General features: G+C 36.9%; 1 protein-coding gene across 21 annotated transcripts in view; it reads left to right on the forward strand.

The window, feature by feature from the left end:
- Positions 1-19,771, forward strand: part of RAPGEF2 (Rap guanine nucleotide exchange factor 2) — a 270,343-nt gene that overhangs the window by 202,295 nt on the left and 48,277 nt on the right. For all 21 annotated transcript variants that reach the window (XM_027567249.1, XM_027567250.1, XM_027567251.1 and 18 more), the window contains one exon: positions 11,983-12,114. In XM_027567249.1, coding sequence (XP_027423050.1) covers positions 11,983-12,114 — 132 coding nt within the window. The remainder of the gene's footprint in view (positions 1-11,982; positions 12,115-19,771) is intronic.

The following is a 19,771-nucleotide window of genomic DNA, read 5'->3' on the forward strand; positions in this document are numbered from 1 at the left end:
TCTGCCATAAGGGTGGTGTCATCTGCATATCTGAGGTTATTGATACTTCTCCCAGCAATCTTGATTCCAGCTTGTGCTTCTTCCAGCCCAGTGTTTCTCATGATGCACTCTGCATATAAGTTAAATAAACAGGGTGACAATATACAGCCTTGACGTACTCCTTTTCCTTTTTGGAACCAGTCTGTTGTTCCATGTCTAGTTCTAACTGTTGCTTCCTGACCTGCATATAGTTTTCTCAAGAGGCAGATCATGTGGTCTGGTATTCCCATCTCTTTCAGACTTTTCCAGTTTTTTGTGATCCACACAGTCAAAGGCTTTGGCATAGTCAAGAAAGCAGAAATAGATGTTTTTCTGGAACTCTCTGGCTTTTTCGATGATCCAGCGGATGTTGGCAATTTGATCTCTGGTTCCTCTGCCTTTTCTAAAACCAGCTTGAACATCTGGAAGTTCACGGTTCACGTATTGCTGAAGGCTGGCTTGGAGAATTTTGAGCATTACTTTACTAGCGTGTGAGATGAGTGCAATTGTGCAGTAGTTTGAGTATTCTTTGGCATTGCCTTTCTTTGGGATTGGAATGAAAACTGACCTTTTCCAGTCCTGTGGCCACTGCTGAGTTTTCCAGATTTGCTGGCATATTGAGTGTTTTACACAGCCACAAATACATACTTTATAAATATATGAAATGTAATATATGTATTACATGTATAAAGTATGTGTATACATCTGTGTGGCTTCCCTGGTGGCTCAGATGTATGTCTGTATATGTGTATGTATATTTATATAAGATATATATGTGTATTAGATGTATATGTGTAAGATATAAAATGTATGTTGTATGTGTGTATACATTTATCTATCTAGTAAAATGACATATATATCTAATAAAGCAGTATGATTAGAACGGCCCCTTTAGGAAGCAACTGAGAATATAAAAACCAGTTTTCTCCTGTCATTGTCATATCTTTGATCTTTCCTGGCTGTCCAGTCACCCTTCTGTCACATCAGTCTCTCTTAATCTTTGCTGAGTGCAGTACCTAGCACTATTTGACAGTTTTCTTCATTAACCTTTTATTATTTGTCTTTGTACACTATTTGTAAGATCCATGAGAGCAGGGAGTTTATCTCACTCGCTGCTATGTTAGAAAGCCAGGAACAGTGCCTGGCATAAAGTAGGTTTTCAGTAAGTGTGTTTGACTGAGTAAGTAAAGGAACTCCAATGTAGATTTTATCCAAATGATACATGAGACTATGAGGTCAGGGTGTTATTAGAGCCCTACCTACTTCTCCTTAGGGTTTGGAATTTCACCATAGAAGACTTTTCATAAATAAATCACAAAAAAGTATCATCATATTTGTATTTGTATGAGTTCAGATAATGTGAGCCATTGTACCAAACCAAACAAAACACAAGGGTTCAAGCCCAATGAAAGTTTATTATCTGTTGCATAGAGTCTGAAGCAAGAGCTCTGGATCACTTAGTGGGCAGTTACCCTCTAAGCAGGGTTCCAGGGTCTGGACCCCTCCACATGATGTCTCAGTAGTACCACCTTCCCGCAAAGCTCTGGTGTCATCTGCCAGAGCCTCTCATGATGCGAGGAGAAGGTCATGGCAGATCTGTAGGAACCATAAATAAGTAGGGTGTGGACACAGTGTCCATTGCTTCTGTATAGTCATCCTCCAGAGGCATGAACTCAGTTACGAGCTGAAGAATACTTGTGGGGTAACATCTTTAATTTTGAGCGAGGCTTTCTTTCCACTCCAATTATTAAAATTTATTTTTGTTTGAAAAAAAGGCAGCTTAAGACATCTGGGGATCCCGTAGGAATCTTTTTTTTTTCCTTGACTGTAAACGCTCATTTCCCTAATTCCGCATTCCCATGAGCATTTTCACAGCTGGGTTAACTGCCCACACTCCCTCGGGAGCTCATCAAGGGTGTTGTCTAATTGGTCCTAGAACCTGTCTTCTGATATCACCAGTGGCTCCACTTCATCTCTGGGGATCACTCCTTACAGAGCATTGATCCCACTTGGTCCTGGAAAATATGAGAACTCAAGTTTTAGTAACTGCTGATGAGTATTATCATATGGATAATCACAAATTCTGCTAAAAAATACTGCTATTAGATTTGTTCTTGTAATAGAAAATGAAGCTATGGTTATATTAGTGTAATGTTTTTCTGGATTTTTTCTGTTTAAATAAGGGAGAAAGAAGATGGATATCAAGATTGAATTAGAATTTGGCCCCAAATGACAAATTTCTAGAGTCAAGATACAAAGTGAAAAGTGTGTAGTTTTTGGAGCCTTGTACTTGGAAGCTTTGGACATGCCCCTTGAGCTGTTTGTTGGCATTGGTTCCTCCAACAATTAAGTGTAGTATCTGGACTTTTTAATATATATTAGAACAAGCAGTCTTCAGATATTCCCCACATTGATCGCCATGTAATACATGAACCCCAAATAATAGTGGTGATTATTCCTCACATGTGGAGAATATGCACAAAGGAGTTGGATTTCTGTAGGTGAAATGCTACCCAGAAAGTGCTTTTTCAGTTACCTGACTCAGTGCTGACAGTTGCTCTGTATTTTATTGAAAGTGTCTTAGACTAAATGATCTAGAATTTTTTTTTTTTAAATCTCTCATAGAAAGGTGTGCTTTTCAGAAAAGGGATTATATGCTCTGTGTATGTGTGTTTCAAGTGAGAATGGAGTGGCTGTAACTTGAAAACCATTCTGAAGCTATGTTTCTTAACAGACAATAGGATATACAGATTAATTAATCAACTACTTCAGTATTTCTGTGGAAGATTATATAGTTTATTTTAGATCCCACATAAACCTTCTTATTTTGAAAAAAAAATGCAACTGTCTTTCAAATGACAAACTTTCAGTGATTCTGATTTATTATAGAACTGTTCTCACTCTGCCAGGTGTCTTTCTTTAAGGTGGTGAAATTAGTTGACGAGCTTATAAGTGACTCTGCCTCTGAGTGTGTGTATGCAGGCACACACTTTTTTCTCTGATTGTCAGATGTTAGGGTTACTGTATATTAGGCAAGCTTTTGTTCTGCCAGAGTTAACTACCAAAGAAGAAGTTGCTTTTGTCTCTTAAAAGCAGCCTCCGGGCTGTGGACCAGTACTTCCTGTCGGATCAGCAGTGGCATTAGGTTAGAAATAAAGTGCACGATAAATGTAGTCTGCTTGAATCATCCCAAAACTGAACCCTGCTCCCCTATCTGTGAAACCGGTCCCTAGTGCCAAAAAAGTTGGGGACTGCTATCTTACATTATGAGGTTCTCTCTCAATTCAGGTTACTTGTATTTTTTAAACAATGAAGTACTCTTCAAGAAGGAACATAAGGAGTGATGACCTCAAACAGTGCCAGCTTGGAGTGATGTAAGGGTCTACAGTGGAACTGGAACAGAGTAGTTACAGAATTTTCCTGTTTCATACAGATTTAATCCTGATTCTTGGATGTGTGATCTCAAAATTGCAAATACTGGCTATTACCATAACATTTTAAAGATTAGCTTATAAATAGTAAATGATGTTGTAAAGAACCTGCAGGACAAATGAAAAACCAACCTCACTTTTTTTTAAGGTATATCACATACCTATTCAAAAAAATGGTGGGTCTCAAACAATTTAGAAGGAATGGAAACTCTACTGGATGGCTCAGAAAGTGGCGTTGTGATGTTGTTGGTATTGGAGGTAAAGATGTAAAGTTTTAATTTGTTTCATGAAAGTAAGAGTGAGCAATTGTTTCAGATTATTGTTTTTCTATTTGATTTTGAAATTTGCATAAGAAACGGCATTCATAAATTGTTATAAGCAGCCATTTGAGCATTTCATCAATATCCATGAGAGTTTTCAAGTCAACCAATAAATTAATAAATACATTAAAGTTTAATGCGTAAGTGTATTCATTGCAGGGCCAGGCATCCAGAAATCTGTCTCTGCCATCTTTTCACTTTACAGTCTTGATGGAAATGACTTAACTTTTCTGTATCTTATTGTACTTTTATCTAAAATAGTCATAATAATACCTAGTTCATGAGATTCTTGTAAGAACAGGGCCTGGCACACAGAAACTGGTGTATAGGTGATCTTACTGTTGGCTACTCCTAGAGAAAATGGGCCACAGCCTTACATTTTGTAATATATGGTACTTAGATCATACACTTTCTCCTCCTAATAAAGAGTCTACTTTTCTGTTTTGAAGTGAAGTTCACACAGGTTTTCTGTTCAGTGCTTTCTATCAACATCCAATAGAAAAGGCTTCTTAAAGGTATTTGCTGGAAAATACCAGTTATATGACTAACAACCTTTCAATCAGTTTACTAGTTTTAATTATTTATTTTCCTCAACAGGGATCCTAGTTGTTCTATTTGTGTTCAGATTGTGCTTATTTCATGAATGTAGGAATTAAGTTTTAGGTTGTAATACGTACCACTTTAGCCAGTGAAGTTTATGATTCATGTGTTGCTGCTGCTACTGCTGCTACTGCTGCTGCTGCTAAGTCGCTTCAGTCGTGTCCGACTTTGTGCGACCCCATAGACAGTAGCCCACCAGGCTCCCCCGTCCCTGGGATTCTCCAGGCAAGAACACTGGAGTGGGTTGCCATTTTCTTCTCCAATGCATGAAAGTGTAAAGTGAAAGTGAAGTCTCTCAGTACTGTCTGACTCTTTGCAACCCCATGGACTGCAGGCCACCAGGCTCCTCTGTCCATGGGATTTTCCAGGCAAGAGTACTACCAACCCTTAAAAACATCAGGGTGGTGTTTCTGCCCTGGAGAGAGAGCTGGGTGACCACGGCAATTCAGGAGCTAATTCTCACATATAGAAGTATATGTTTGGACAGAAAAGTGAAATTTTAATGTATATAAACTTTAACTAATTTTTAAGTCCTATCTGTGATACCTTGCTCCAAAACATTGTTTTAATATAGGGAGATTGCAAGGAACTTTGGGAATAAGGCATGACCACACTTGCACCACTCCCTCCCCTGTCCTCTAGTGGTGGTGTGCTAGGATGGCAAGAACCACGCACCTTGTGTCCTGGCCAAACACACAACAAATGTGATGGGCTTATTCACACAAAAGCACAAACTCTCCAAGGTGTTATCACTTTGAGAGAATTCTCAACTATGAACTTTTATACAAAAGAGTAATTGGACTGTAAGCATTATCATGACAATGAGGTTATTTACTTTGCAAAATTTAGTATGGTAGTCTAACAGTGAGCTCTTCCATATAGATATGTGATTTGTTTTAAATGTGACATGTAAACTTTGGGGGGATATAATGAGTAAATTACTGTAAAGGTGATGGTAGGTAGGACATTGTCAAAAATAAGATTTTTTTTTCCCCCATTGAATTTGAAAACTATCTGATTTAAGCTGGTAGAAAAATGGCAGAGAGAATAGAAAGGGAGAGGGGAGAGGGGCAGCTGCGGGTGGAATCTGCTGCTGTTTAGTCACTCAGCCATGTCTGACTCTTTGCAGCCCTATGGACTGTAGCCCGCTAGGCTCCTCTCTCTGGAATTCTCCAGGCAAGAATACTGGAGTGGGTAGCCTTTTCCTTCTCCAGGGGATCTTCCTGACCAAGGGATGAACCCACGTCTCTTCTGTCTCCTGCATTGGCAGGTGGATTCTTTCCCACTCTTGCCATCTGGGAATCCACTAGGTGTGGTCTACAGGTTATTTTATTTAGCCACTGGACTACGTTATTGAATATATTCATTTTATAGAAGAAAGTAAGGTGCACATGGGTTCATTAACTTGCTCATAGTTGCTTGACTTAGGAGGAAGTTGGACAGAAGATAACTCATTATATAAAATGAGGCTTATGCCTTCTGAGCCTGACAGGAAGCTGGGAGAATATCAAGTTCTTACAAATTTCTAATCTTTTGTTGGCAGGTTTCTCCACTAGATAAAAGCAGATTTTTGTAGAACTGTTCCTGTACAGCATAGTCATACCAATGTTTTAAAATGCTTACCTATATTTTAATGAGAAATATTATTAGATTTATTGCATTATTATCTCATGACCCTTTCGGGAAAGCTGTGTTTCTTGCCTTAATTTTATGAACAAAAGAAATTGTGTACTGTTCAGGAATACTGGTGATGGATGATGTATTATTCAAGGATGGGTCCTGCGTCTAGAGCATGTCTTAATGGGATATGAGAAGTAAAAGTGATTTCTGATGAATAATATTCAGCATCTAAATGCTCAGTTTTTCTGGTGTTCTTAAGTACTATGAATTAAAGAAATAAAAGTTGACCATAGTATAAAGTGGTCTTAAAACTGAGCTACCAAATATTATTCCTGCCTATTCAAGCTGTATGTAGAAATAGATCAGAGTGTGTCAGAACTCAGTGTTAGATGAGTTTTGGTAAAAGAAAAACTGTATGTGAGTGTGTGTGTGTGTGTATACATATATATATATACGCACACACACACAGAAAATATAACTTGCTTTTTAAATTTTATTATCATTATTATTATTATTTTTGGCTGCACCGTGCAATACTGTATCTCGTTTCCCAACCAGGGATTGAACCCATGCTCCCTGCTGTGGAAGCATGGAGTCTTAACCACTAAATTGCCAGTGAAGTCCCAATATGACTTGATTTGAAAGCACAACTTTAGTCCTACTGTGGGTGAGGTACAGTGTCTGGAGCTGGGTGATGACTGACTGTTGCGGCCCTTTCTGGGAGCTGCTCAGTACCTGCTGACATCTGGATTGGATTCCAGCCACAGGAATCCAGAACTGGGGGTACCTTGTGTCTCCCCGAGTCTGCATGGGGTAGTTTATGGCCGACTTACCACTCTGCTAGTTTCTGAGTGCCAGGCCCTCCTCTGCCTGCTTTATACCCAGTCATTCACTTAATCCTCACAACACAGGCTTTTCATAAATGAATGAATGAATGGGAAATATAGGAGACTGTATTTTCACTAACACCTCAGGAAAAAAATGGGAAATGTGTTCAGGGATATACCAGCTCCTCCCCACCCAGCTTGGAAACATGAGCATGAACAGTGCTCACAGGACTCCAGTGATGATCTGGGGAGACCACTCATTTGGGTAAATTCTTAAGGATACAGCTTACATGAAGCTCCCCTGTAGCTCAGTGGTAAAGAATCCACCTACAATGCAGAGGATGTGGCAGGAGCCGTGACTTCAATGCTGGGTGGGGAAGATCTCCTGGAGAAGGAAATGGTAACCCACTCCAGTATTCTTGCCTGAATAATCCCATGAATAGAGGAGCCTGGCAGGCTACAGTCTATGGGGTCAAAAAAGAGTTGGTACGACTGAGCGACTAAACGACAAGAAGTTTGTAGTCACGGAGGATAACACTTACGTTAGGTGGTGTCCTTACTCGAGATGAACTGCCATGGAGGATTGGATAGTTTCTGACAGTCACTCCAAACCTTGTGTGTTGTGTTGTAACTACTTTTTGAAATGAAGTGATTCTGGGATTAGTTGGGAACATTTTTAGTTAGGTAAGTTTCAACTGATGGTGACAGTGTATTTTTTGTTTTATTTTGAACTATTGGATTTCTCAGCAGCCTGTAGAACTCTATTATGTTTCTGTTACATATCCAGGGATACACTGGCCCTTTCTTGCAGAGCTGGAAAACATGAATATAATTTTTTTCTGGGAAGGAAGGAGGGGGAGGAAGGGTAAAACCCTAGTCTCTACTATGTTAGCACAACTTTGGGTAGTTTTACCAATTCAGCAAAGTATTTATCCAGAGATGTCAGAGATTTCAGTTCTTAATCACTCATTTCATTTATGTTCAAAACAGAGTTCATTCAGTAGCTTGTGATTTTATAAATGCCAATCATTACATTAATAAATAAATCAAAGACTATCAAATGCCTGTTCATATGTGAGCCTGAAGTCTTCTGTAACACTTCTTACTTAAAGCTAATTGTTAGAGCCTCCTCGTTTCTCCAGAAAAAAGAAAACAAACAAGTTATTAAGTAATTGATACCTGGTGATTCATATTAAGTTTATGCTTACTTTATGCATTTAAAAATCTGATTTAAATACATTTACCATTCCTATTTCTTATGTAATTAATAGTGTTTATGGTTAAACTATGATTCAGTCATTTGCCTGACAATACAATTGTGATTCACAAGTACCATTTTTTAGGAATATAGATTACTTGATCCAGAAAAAATTTGAGTGGTAATGTATTCATATAATCAAATATTTTAAGAATATATAAATAGATTCCTTTGAACTGTGCTCTTAATGAATTGCTATTAAATATATTGGTATTAAGATCAAAACGTGTAAAATGTATTAATCTCCCATTTACTTATTATTTAATTTTATTCAGGTAACTACTGTGTGTAGTCCTGGCTTCAAAAACTTTTCTTTTATTTTTTGAACAGAATTTCTGTGATAAGTGGTGACTAGAGTCATAAGATAATTCACAACCTCATTTTAATCTGAAATTTGACTGAATAGTAGTAATTTAAGTAGGCCCTTGATCAAGCCTAGAAAAGCTAGGAATAAGTGAATTTTTAATTTTTAGCCTGTTATACTTTTTTTTTTGGTATGATTTACTCAAACAGGGAGTTCCTGTCTCCCAAGGTTCAGGTATCACTCTTGCCTGAGGTTGAAACGTGGGTGTCTGTGCCCACGTTTGCCCCCTGCCTCCAGTTCCCATCTGGTTTGTTTCCCTCTGAAAGACCCATTTCCTTAGGCCTGGACTCGGGCATCTAGTCTGTTGGTTGTGTGGCTGGGCCCCGTCTGAGCATTTCAGACTCTTCCCTTATGGGAACAGCCTCCACACTCCTCCCATTCCATAACCTTGACTGATGTATCCTGTCAGTAACATTTAATCGTGAGACTGTTATCCCTGTCTATGGGAAAACATTTAAAGCTTTCTCAAACATGACTTCTCTGGTAGCTTAGCTGGTAAAAAATCTACCTGCAATGTGGGAGACCCCAGTTTGATTCCTGGGTTGGAAAGATCTACTGGATAAGGGATAGGCTACCCATTCCAGTATTCTTGGGCTTCCCTGGTGGGTCAGCAGGTAAAGATCCACCTGCAATGCGGGATACCTGGGTTGGGAAGATCCCCTGGAGAAGGGAACGGCTATCCACTCCAGTATTCTGACCTGGAGAATTCCATGGACTATTCCATGGGGTCACAAAGAGTCGGACACAACTGAGCAACTTTCACTTTTTCAAACATGACATCTATTCTAATATAAAGAAATAGTTAATGCTGAAGTTTATATTCATTTATATTCATTTAACATCGTTTCATTGTCTGCAAAGAACAAAAGTAGTGGTGGGGAGAGGAAAAGCCATGTTTAAAAAACTATGTTTGATTTATTTTTCTGTTGTGCATGACACCTACTACAATGACTTTTGGGATAGCAGAATTACCTTTGGAATTGGGGGTGTCATATTTACCTTGGTATTTCCTGTTCCCAACAGACTGTCTGACATAGCAGGTACTCAATAAGTCTTTACAAAATAGAATCGAGTTAAGCATGGAAGTATTTCTTCTTCCCTCTTTACTTGGTCTTTTTGGTTCTTAGCCTGACAAAGCCACGTAATTCTGCTCCTTGTGTCTGTAAGTGAGCGTAGATGAATAGATTGTGGAGTGTCTCTACTGTTAGCTTCAGAGCTCAAGCCTCCTGGTGCTCTTCTCATGGTGCATTTAGTCAGGAGAGATGACCAGCTGGTGGACACTGAAAAGAAGCGTGTCCTTTGAGACTTGAATAAATAACTGTCTAATGAGTTCATTAGATAGTTCATTAGATAGATGCATCTTTATTTGACATGTTCAAGTTAATTTTTAAAAAGTCACACTGTGTGGCACATGTCAACCTGAGTTATCTCTGTAAAAGACAATAGAAATCAATTTATTGTTCTGTAATTGCATGTATTGAGTAATGCCTTTTAAAGTCACTGAGCCACTTAGTCACATTTCTTCAGGAACGTTTTGTGGCAAGTGACTGCATTAAACGAAGTGTAGCCAGGGTGATGAAGGGGATTTATCCTGCAGATATTCTGCATTGTGGATAAAATATATAAATTCTCAATTTAGGAATTTTTGCATATCTATTCTTTGCTGGGAAACTGTTATTTTCCCAATTTTATCTATTTCACATTTTCAATTATCGGGTAAAAAAGCATTTATAGTGAAACATACATCATTTTTGCAACGATTTCACACATTTGTATAAATATCTCACTTCTCTGAGCTTCTACAGCATATGTCTTTTTATCTGTTTATTTGGCATCTGTTTATATGCCCCTTAATAAATTTATGTTTAAATTTGTTTGTATATTTTGTCTCCCATGATGTTAAAAAATACAATTTCTATGCAGACTATTAAATGTTTTTTTATGAAGAGAGAGAGTTTATTTTTAAATTTTTAAACTTTTTATATGATTTAAAGGTTACTTTCCACTTACAGTTATTACAAAATATAGACTATTTCCCCATGTTGTACAGTATACCCTTGAGCTTGTCTTACACGCAGTAGTTTCTGCCTTCCTCTCTTCCACTCCTCTGGTTCCCTGCCCCGCCACCCCACCGCTGCTAGCTACTGGTTTCTTCTCTATAGCCGTGAGTCTGCTTCTTTTTTTTTGTTATATTCACTAGTTAGTTGCGCTTTTTAGATGCCACGTGTAGGTGATAGTATACCACTTTTGTCCTCTGTCTGACTCATTTCACTGAGCGTAACGCCATCCCAGTCTATCCATGTATTATGTACTATTAAATATCCTGATCTGCTTATTAAGTCAGGTGTGAATGGTGGTGGGCATAGATACACTGTACCTCTTTGTTTGGAACCCCAGGTATGAACCTCGTTGATCCTTGCCATGAACCTGAATCACCTCCCCTGTGAAGAAATAGCCTCTTGGTTTTGGAAGGAGAGAAGGGCAGAGGGTCCTAAAAGAGAAGGGAGTGTTGCCAAGGCAAACTCTTACTTGAGTTTTATTTTGGAAGTTAGTCTTTATTATTCAATAGCCAAATAGGATCAATATGCCAGCAGGAAAGAGAGACGTTATCAGTGTGCATGGTGTCGGTTAACATATGTTTTGAAATATCAGGTTTTTTATTGGTCAGTAGTTTGTGTGATATTATAGATAAACAGCACCCTTTTTGAATTCAAAGGAATTAATAATAACTTACAGGAGTCTAAGATCTTACAGGGAGCATTTTCTTAGCATCTCATTTACTGACTAGCACATAGTAAGAGGAAAGGGGCTCAGTAAATACTTGTTGAATGGGTAAATGTGTGAATGTTTCCTTTTTCAGTGCATTTTCTCTGCTATATGGGAAGTGATAGAAACGTTTGAGGAACGCTTAGTAAATCTGTTCAATAGAGGCAGTTTGTATGTGAAGTCTAATCATGAACGAGTAGAATCTTGATTTTTATGTGTTTGTGTAGAGATAGATGAATGCTGTCCATAACCTTCTCGATTCTGCATTCTCTGAGAGCATTCTTTTCTGTTTTCTCCATAGTGCCTGCATAGTAACTTGTGTAACCATACACTTCCTCAGTTCTAAGATCCTCATCTTTTTAACCCTTAAATGTCACTGGGGCATACATGAACCTCAAATCTGTTTTCTTATTTAGGCTGTCTCTTGCCACAAAGTTGCATTTGTGCTGGCTGACAAATAATAGTAGACTAATTTGCTCATTGATGTATAATTTGAAAATTGTAGCCCATTGGATTCAGTACTTACCAAGTTAATCTTAAGCACTAAACCCACCTATTTAAGCATTGAATTGAATATGATTTAAGGCTCATTGAATGCCCTTAAACTTAATTTTGTGATTTTTGGTAAATAGGACAGTGTTTAGTAATTTTGAACTTAAAAAAGGAAGGAACTTCATAGTACTTTTGGCTAAATGGTGTATGGAGTATAATATGATTTTTAAATGTCTTAGAGTTCTTGATTCCAGTTGTAACTTGGTGTCTCCTGCTCCTTCCCCAGCTTCCTGCAGATTTCACAAAGCTACACCTCACTGACAGTCTCCACCCACAGGTGACCCACGTCTCCTCCAGCCACTCAGGATGTAGCATCACTAGTGATTCTGGAAGCAGCAGTCTTTCTGATATCTACCAGGTAGGAAGGTATTTCCCTATCATTTGCTTCATTTTCATGTGTTCTGAGGAGTTCTGTGATTCTTCATTGATGGAATCTGTAAGGTAAATATATGTGTTTATATTATATGTGCACAAGTGGACATAAATGTTAATGTTTATGCTTCACACAGTCATATAGTATGTTGTACGTTTGTTTTAGGAAGTCAGATTACAGTCTGATTGTATTTGCCTCTGCTAGGCCCTGTTACCAGAATTTTAAATAGAGTGGTCGCAATGGAAATGTTTTCCTTGACCAAAATATTAGTAAATATTTTAATAATTTGACTATAGACGTACTAGGTTTATGCCTCTTTCTTGACTAAAATTGTAGGGGGAAACATCATTATTATGCTTCCATGCTAAGTTTTTCTTAATAAAGCCTTGGGTATGACAAAAGGAAGAGATTATTAAGATTGGATCACTGAATTATTTTTCTTGTGTTATTTTTACTAACTGTAGACTTGGTTATTTGTTTAAAATGAATTCTTATGATACTTATGGATAGAAAAGAAACTAGAACTATGGAATTTCAAAAACATTTTCAAAGCAAAACAATTTTAGTTTTCAAGGTAGAGTTCATTTGATTAGAAAATGCAAATTTAGGAAAAGTGACTAAAATAGGCAAAAAAAAAAGGTCCTGTTTTTGGTAGTCTCTCAGTACACACAGCTAATATGAAATTTTGGATGGTTTCAGACAAAAGAACATAATACGTACTTACCTTATAAAGTATAATTTTTGTCTCCTTAGGAATTGTGATATGAGATGTCCATAAAGGAACCTTTCTTGGAAATGTTATAGTCGATGTATTCAAATGATGCTCAGTTTCTATTTAAAACAACAACAACAACAACAACTTAACTAAAAGTAACTAAACAGAATACTGTCCAGGCAAAACATTTCTTTCTAAGTCTTAAATTTAGTAGCTCTTACAAAATTAATTTTCTTTTCAGGACACACTAGGTACCCACTTTTCTGTAATTCAGAAGTGTTGTGGAGAGCTCACGGACTAATAAGTGAAAGCCACAAATGCAGTTATTTGCAGATTCTTGGCTGATTTATGAACTTTATAAAAAAATTTTGCAAAAAGAAATATAATTATCTGACTCTTTAAAGTAACTTTTCAAACTTCTACTTTGATGCATTATATGTTAACTTCTAATTAAATCTTTCAGAAGTAATCTCATTTTCATTCCCCACTCCCCCCCATAATACCTATTTTTAGAAGTTGATTTTTTTTTTTTTAATGTTTATTCAAGAGTATTCCTTACAATAGAACAATGAACAGTGTAAGTAAAAGTCTTGCTTTGGCTTGTGTTAATTAAAACATCATGATAGAGCCTTTGCCTTCTACACTTTGAGATGATCGTACACTTTGAAGATCTTTAGTAAGAACACAGATTGAGATCATAGAAGTTGCTCCTGTTTTCTTCAGGTATAGTATCAGCCTGAACAGAGTGCCCAGAAGGTCAATTTATAGTAAGAATGAAGTGAGTTGTCTATATCCTTTATGGAGGCATGTGCTGAGGGGAACTTCAGCTTATGTGTTATTACCTTGGGTAGGTTGGGAAAAGGTGTGCAGAGATACCTGATGGTAGTTCTGCTGCCTCCTTCATCCCCCCACCCCCCAATCAGGATGTCTGAAGATCCAGACCACGGTGAGAACTCCACCTTGCTCTGAGGGGGTTGGTGTTTACAGCTTGCAGTTTGACTTTATTTTGGGATGTAGTTGGAAAAGAAGACTCCTGTGTATTTTGATTTATTTTTGTTGCATTTCAAGGCCATTCATTTCAAACTTGATGACAAGCATGTATCCTGTTAAGTTTGTATCCTACATAAGGAAAAATCCATGGTTATATCCAAGGATTTGGCTACTGACTATATAAGACTAACGTTAACTAAAGATCCCCAGGACACCATTTCTGTTGTCTTTAAATCAGAAATTCTTAAGGTGGGAAGAAACCTGGCAGAGGCACCTGGTTCAGTGACCAGTCTTCTGTTTGAATCCCCTACTCCTTTCCTGTCAATCAAGCATCCAGTTGATTCTTGAACAGTTCCAGTGATGGACAACCAGCTCCCATCGCAGCCCCTTCCACCTTTTTACAGTTCTGACTTGGGAGAAAGCTGTCATGATGGAGTGGTCTAAATGCTCATGAGGTGGATACAAAGAGGTTGGAATGAAATGCTGTGTGCAGGAGAGAAAACGGTAGAATAATTTTTCCGAGAGGGCTGGAGGGGAGGAATTCAAGAGCAAGGTGGAGTCACTAGCTTTAAGAAAAGAAGTGTCCTCTGTTTAAATAGGGGCTTATGAAGGTGGATTTGGAGTGGGGAGTTTGTGTCTGCTGTACCTGAATTCCCTTGTTCAGAGTGAGAGGGTTGGCAGATAGATTCACGGAAAGACACATTTTGAAGTAATAGTTTCAGAGAGCAGGGGAGCAAATTGACCAGAGCATTAGAAGCTCAGTTGAGTTGGTGAACTCAAATACAGAGTGATTTCCCTCTGCCCTGATAATAATTTTCTTCACAGCAAGCACAAAGGAAGCAAAGATTTGGCTTCCCCTGGGATTGACGCCTTATTAAATAAGTGTAGCAGAAAGACGGATGGAGCTGCACGTCCAGCTCTTTCTAATGCAGGGCTTTGTTTTTGCAGTCCTTCTGTCCAGGATGTTTTCTCCTAGCTTTATGGCCTTTTCAGCCTTCATTTTTAAGGACCATCTTCTTAGAGAATTCTTTCCTTATTACTCTCTGAAAAGTAGATCCTACATTTTGATTCCTTTCCTGGCTGGTCTTTTTTTTTAAGCTTTAATGGAAACAGTTATTACTTTCTAATTTGTTACGTCTGTCCGCCCAGAATAAGGCAGGAACATCTCTATCTTGTCTCCACCTTCTCTCTAGAGCCTGGAATAGCACCAGGAAACCATAGGCATTCAGGAAAGATGTGTTGGATGAATGGGATTGTAGTATTAGACTAGGGAATTGAAGGTGGAGTATGAGAGCGTGAAGGAGGTAGAGTCTGGAAGACTGAGGATCATATGTGTTTGGACAGATAGCTGCCTCAGAAGGGAATGGAAGCAAGTGGAAGAGTAGGAGGTTATGATAGAAAGCAGAATGCCAAAGTTGGTAACATGAGACAGGACAGTTTCCAGCCATGATAAGGTCCTGGTTAAATGGTGTGATTATCAGAACAATGACTTAAGTGGGTTGGAAATAAGTGTATGAAAATAGATCAGTGGAACAGAGACTTCAAGCAAAATGAGATTCATGAGTAAGGATGTGATATGTAATGGAGGAAACCTCACAAATAATGAAGTGATGGGTTATTCAAAAATGGTCTCGGGGGCCCACATTATAACCTTACTTTATATCACAATTAAGATTAAATTCCAGATAAACTAAAAATTTAGCAAACTCTTAATGGTATAGTGAATGATCAAAAATTTTAATAATTAAAAGGTCAATTGAGACAAAGATATAAAATCAGGCTATTAACTCACTTATGCAAATTAATAAGAAAAATACTTTATAACAGTATTCAAAGGCAGGAGTAGTAATTTGCACAAGAACATGCAAATGTCCATACCTTAAATAAATATTTAAGACATAAGTAATTGAGTATATAAAGATTTAAACATGAAGCTATTTATCCTATCAAATTAGCACAGACTTTCTTACTTATAATAAATATTTATAGGCATTTTTACACTTGTTAGGATTGTAGGTCTTGAAAAGAAACCTAACAATTTCCATTAAGAGATTTAAAGAATTGGTCTTTTAAGTATGTGTCCTATAGAAAAGCATTCCTAGTATAAAATTAGAAACAGCATAAATTATGATGAACAAACTAGACTTAATGCAAATATACTTATTTCCAAATACATTTTCATATTTTCTGCACATACATGGTTTTGTCTGCAGTGCCTACTTACTTTGTTATCTCAGTTAAATTTAGCATCAATATAACTTTCTAGCCTAACTTTATATCAGAATCTGACTTTGGGTTAAATATGTATGTTTGAAATTCTCACAAAATTTATTTCCATCAAAATTACTTATTAAGCAGCCCTCAAACATAAGGATATGTGTGAATGATGGATATTTAATAAGCAAAAACTTTTTTTGTAAATGATTTTTAAGTACTTAATGATAACAATGTAGTAGTTATATTGTTTTGGTTTTAAATTAATTCTTCTCTAGATCTTTATGACGTTTAATATTTCCTCAGTTTTTTCATTTACTTGATATCCTTAAAAATGCAAAATAAACTAGTTTTAAGAACTGTATTCATAATAACAAGTATATGTTTGATTTAATAAATCAGAGTTTTCAATATTGATCTGAGAATATTACTGTTTTTTGAGACTGTTACTATTTAACTGTAATGAAAGTCGCTCAGTTGTGTCCAACTCTTGGCGACCCCATGGACTATACAGTCTGTGGAATTCTCAAGGCCAGAATATTGGAGTAGGTAGCCTTTCCCTTCTCCAGGTGATCTTCCCAACCCAGGGATTGAACCCAGGTCTGCTGCATTGCAGGTGGATTCTTTACCAGCTGAGCCACAAGGGAAGCCCCTGTAATATGCACCTAAATCTGTGTTTTACTTATGGAAGATAATTTAGGACAGGAGTTATTTGACTAAGTGACTTTATTCTTGTTCCTGAGACCAATATAATCAGATACCTTTTATTTCTTTTTTATTGAAGTACGCATGTGTGCTAATCACTTCAGTCATGTCCAACTCTGCAACCCATGAACTGTAGCTTCCAGACTCCTCTATCCGTGGGGTTCTCCAGGCAAGAATACTGGAGTGTGTTGCCATGCGCTCCTCCAGGGAATCTTCCCGACTCAGGGATTGATCCCACATCTCTTATGTCTCCTGCATTGGCAGAAAGGTTCTTTATTACTAGTGCCACCTGGGAAATCTGTTACAAGTGTATAGCAAAGCAGTTCACTCACTGAATATAGTTCTCTGTGCTATACAGTAGGTCTTTGCTGTTTATCTACCTTATATATAGTAGTGTGTATATGTTAATCCCAAATTACTCAGATATCTTTTACATATAAAGTGTATGCATATCTTTATTTAGAATGAAAGGGTTTAAAGACTAGCATAAATCTCAGTAGTATTGTATTTTGGAGTAAGATAGAAAATAGCAGGTGTTTTGTTTATGTTTACATACAAATAAATATTTGTATGTAAAATTTTTTTAAACATTTTGTGTTTTATGACCAAGCAAAGCAGAACACATTTTATTGCTGTATTATATTTTAACTGTTTTCTTTATGAATACAGTCTATTTAGAAAACTTGGCAAAGTATTAAAGTACAAAGTGTTTAGTAGTTTGTGTTAGTTGAACCTGATTTTGATTACTTGCACAATTACTAGGTTTTGTTTTGAACAGTTTATTTAGTTTCCCTTCATGTTTTCTCATCTGAAAAATAGTGGTAATAATCCTGATTTGCTGAATTGTTATGAGGATTAATTATTATGTACTAAAAGCATCAGATGTAGTGCTGCATACATGGTAGTCATTCACTATAGGATCACTGGTTTTATAATTACTATGTGAGTCATTTAGCCAGAACTTAAGGGGTGCCATTAGCCTGAGAGAGATTTTTACAATATGTAAGGGTCTGGAATATTTAACAAAATTTTTTTCTTTCTTAGGACAGATTCTGCCAGTGTAAATTTTATTCAAGGCTCATTGCTAGGGTGGGGCCAGGTAAAGGGATGCAGGCACAGAGGTGGAAACTTGTCCCCTTGAGGTAGGGCATTTTGATGTGGCCTGTAACTGGCTCCCTTTCCTGTTGTTTGATCCAAGAACAGTCCTATGAATGATGAGATACAACTCCAGCTTACTGATGACAAAACTGGGTCTGTAGAGGTTCAGGGACTGTGTTACAGTCACGCGATGAATGCTGGAGCCGAGATTTGAACTAATGACCCCTGGTTTGTCTGCTCATTCAGCCGAAATAAATCCAGTGACCCCTCAGTTCTGGGTGCTCAAGTTTAGCCCTCTCATCCTGTTGGCCAGTCAGCATTCACTAAACGTATAACTCAGCTCAGTCTCCAAGTGACTCATTGTTCGTGAAGTTAATAGATTCCTAAAAATCTGTTCAAGTTCTATTTAAGATGTATCCCTAAAAGGAATTTTGTAGTATTTTAATATAAGAGGGATATATATTTTAGTTTGAAAGGAATATTTATTTCAAATAAAAATAATTTCTAAGTTACTGGTTTCATGAATGTTATTTTATGAATAGTTTCTTAAAGAATGGAATACACATAGCAGGACTAGAAAACAACTAATAATGATTGTTTACACAGGTGGGGTGGGGGTTCAGTTTTGCAGAGATTAATCCAACTCACACTGGAAAATCTGTTCTATTTAAGACTCAAATAGAATTCATTTAAATGATAGTAACGACTTCTTTGGGATGGTATAAAATATACCTCTCCCCTACCATATGTTAAGTGTTCAAAAATTTTAAAAAGCCTCCAGTTGTATATTACTTTAAAATGTTTTGTTCTTATTTCCATCTTTAGTACTACCTCTTCACTCTAGGCTGATATTAAAGAATGTGGATATAGAGGACTGTATATTTGAAAATATGAGGTGATGACTAATAATCACCAATGTTAAGATGAAGCTGGGATGAAATGTGATCATAGCAAGCATTAACAAATTGTCACATTTCTAGGCTTTAGGAATAAGGTGATGATAACAACAATATTGGCCTAGTTTCTCTGCTCACAGCCTTGGCATGCCATATCACACTCGGTTCTGCTTCAGTTTCATTCTAAAATCTAGAGACAATTTAAGTCAGAAATATGAGCAGATACAAATTACTATACATAAAATAGATAAACAACAAGGTCCTATTCTGCAGCACTAGGAACTGTATTTCAATATCCTGTAATAAACCATCACTGGAAAGAATATGAGAAAGAATATGTATATGTGTATGTATGTGTGTGTGTATATATATATATGAATAAATTATATATGACATATATATATAAATGATTTATACATGTTATATGTATTATATATTGTTAAATATGTAACATACACATAATTGAATCCCTTTGCTGTACACCTGAAACTAACTCAACATTGTAAGTCAACTAGAATTCTATGTTTTTAAAACATCATAAATTAGAGATGTACTGCTGAGCACTCCACAATTAATTCTCTAGCCTTGGTGGCAAGGCCTTCTCGCTCTTCAACCTGGAGGAGCATCTCTGCTCACGTGCTCTAACACGAGCAGCAGTATTCAACTGCTCTTTCAGAGGCCACTGCTGAAAGAGCTTTTGTTAGGGGTTGGGTTTTCCATTTTCATTTATTCTGTCTTCAGTTATTTTCCCCTTATGTTTTTCTTATAATGTATATATTTTAGTTCAGGAGATTATACCTAAAGATTGAAATTCTTTTTGTTAAAGTTTAGAAAATATTAACACATGCTTGTGTTGCTTCAAAATATAGAATTAAATAGTATGTTCTATAATATAAACTAAGACTTTAGAAAGGGGAAATTTTGTTGATAAGAAAATAATACAATTTATTCATGTTGACTTAAGCTAAATGATAGAAAAATATATATATAAATCCTTCTATAAGGTGCATTCATGTATTAAGTA

Source organism: Bos indicus x Bos taurus, chromosome 17 (assembly GCF_003369695.1).
Source record: "Bos indicus x Bos taurus breed Angus x Brahman F1 hybrid chromosome 17, Bos_hybrid_MaternalHap_v2.0, whole genome shotgun sequence".
Lineage (NCBI taxonomy): Eukaryota > Metazoa > Chordata > Mammalia > Artiodactyla > Bovidae > Bos > Bos indicus x Bos taurus.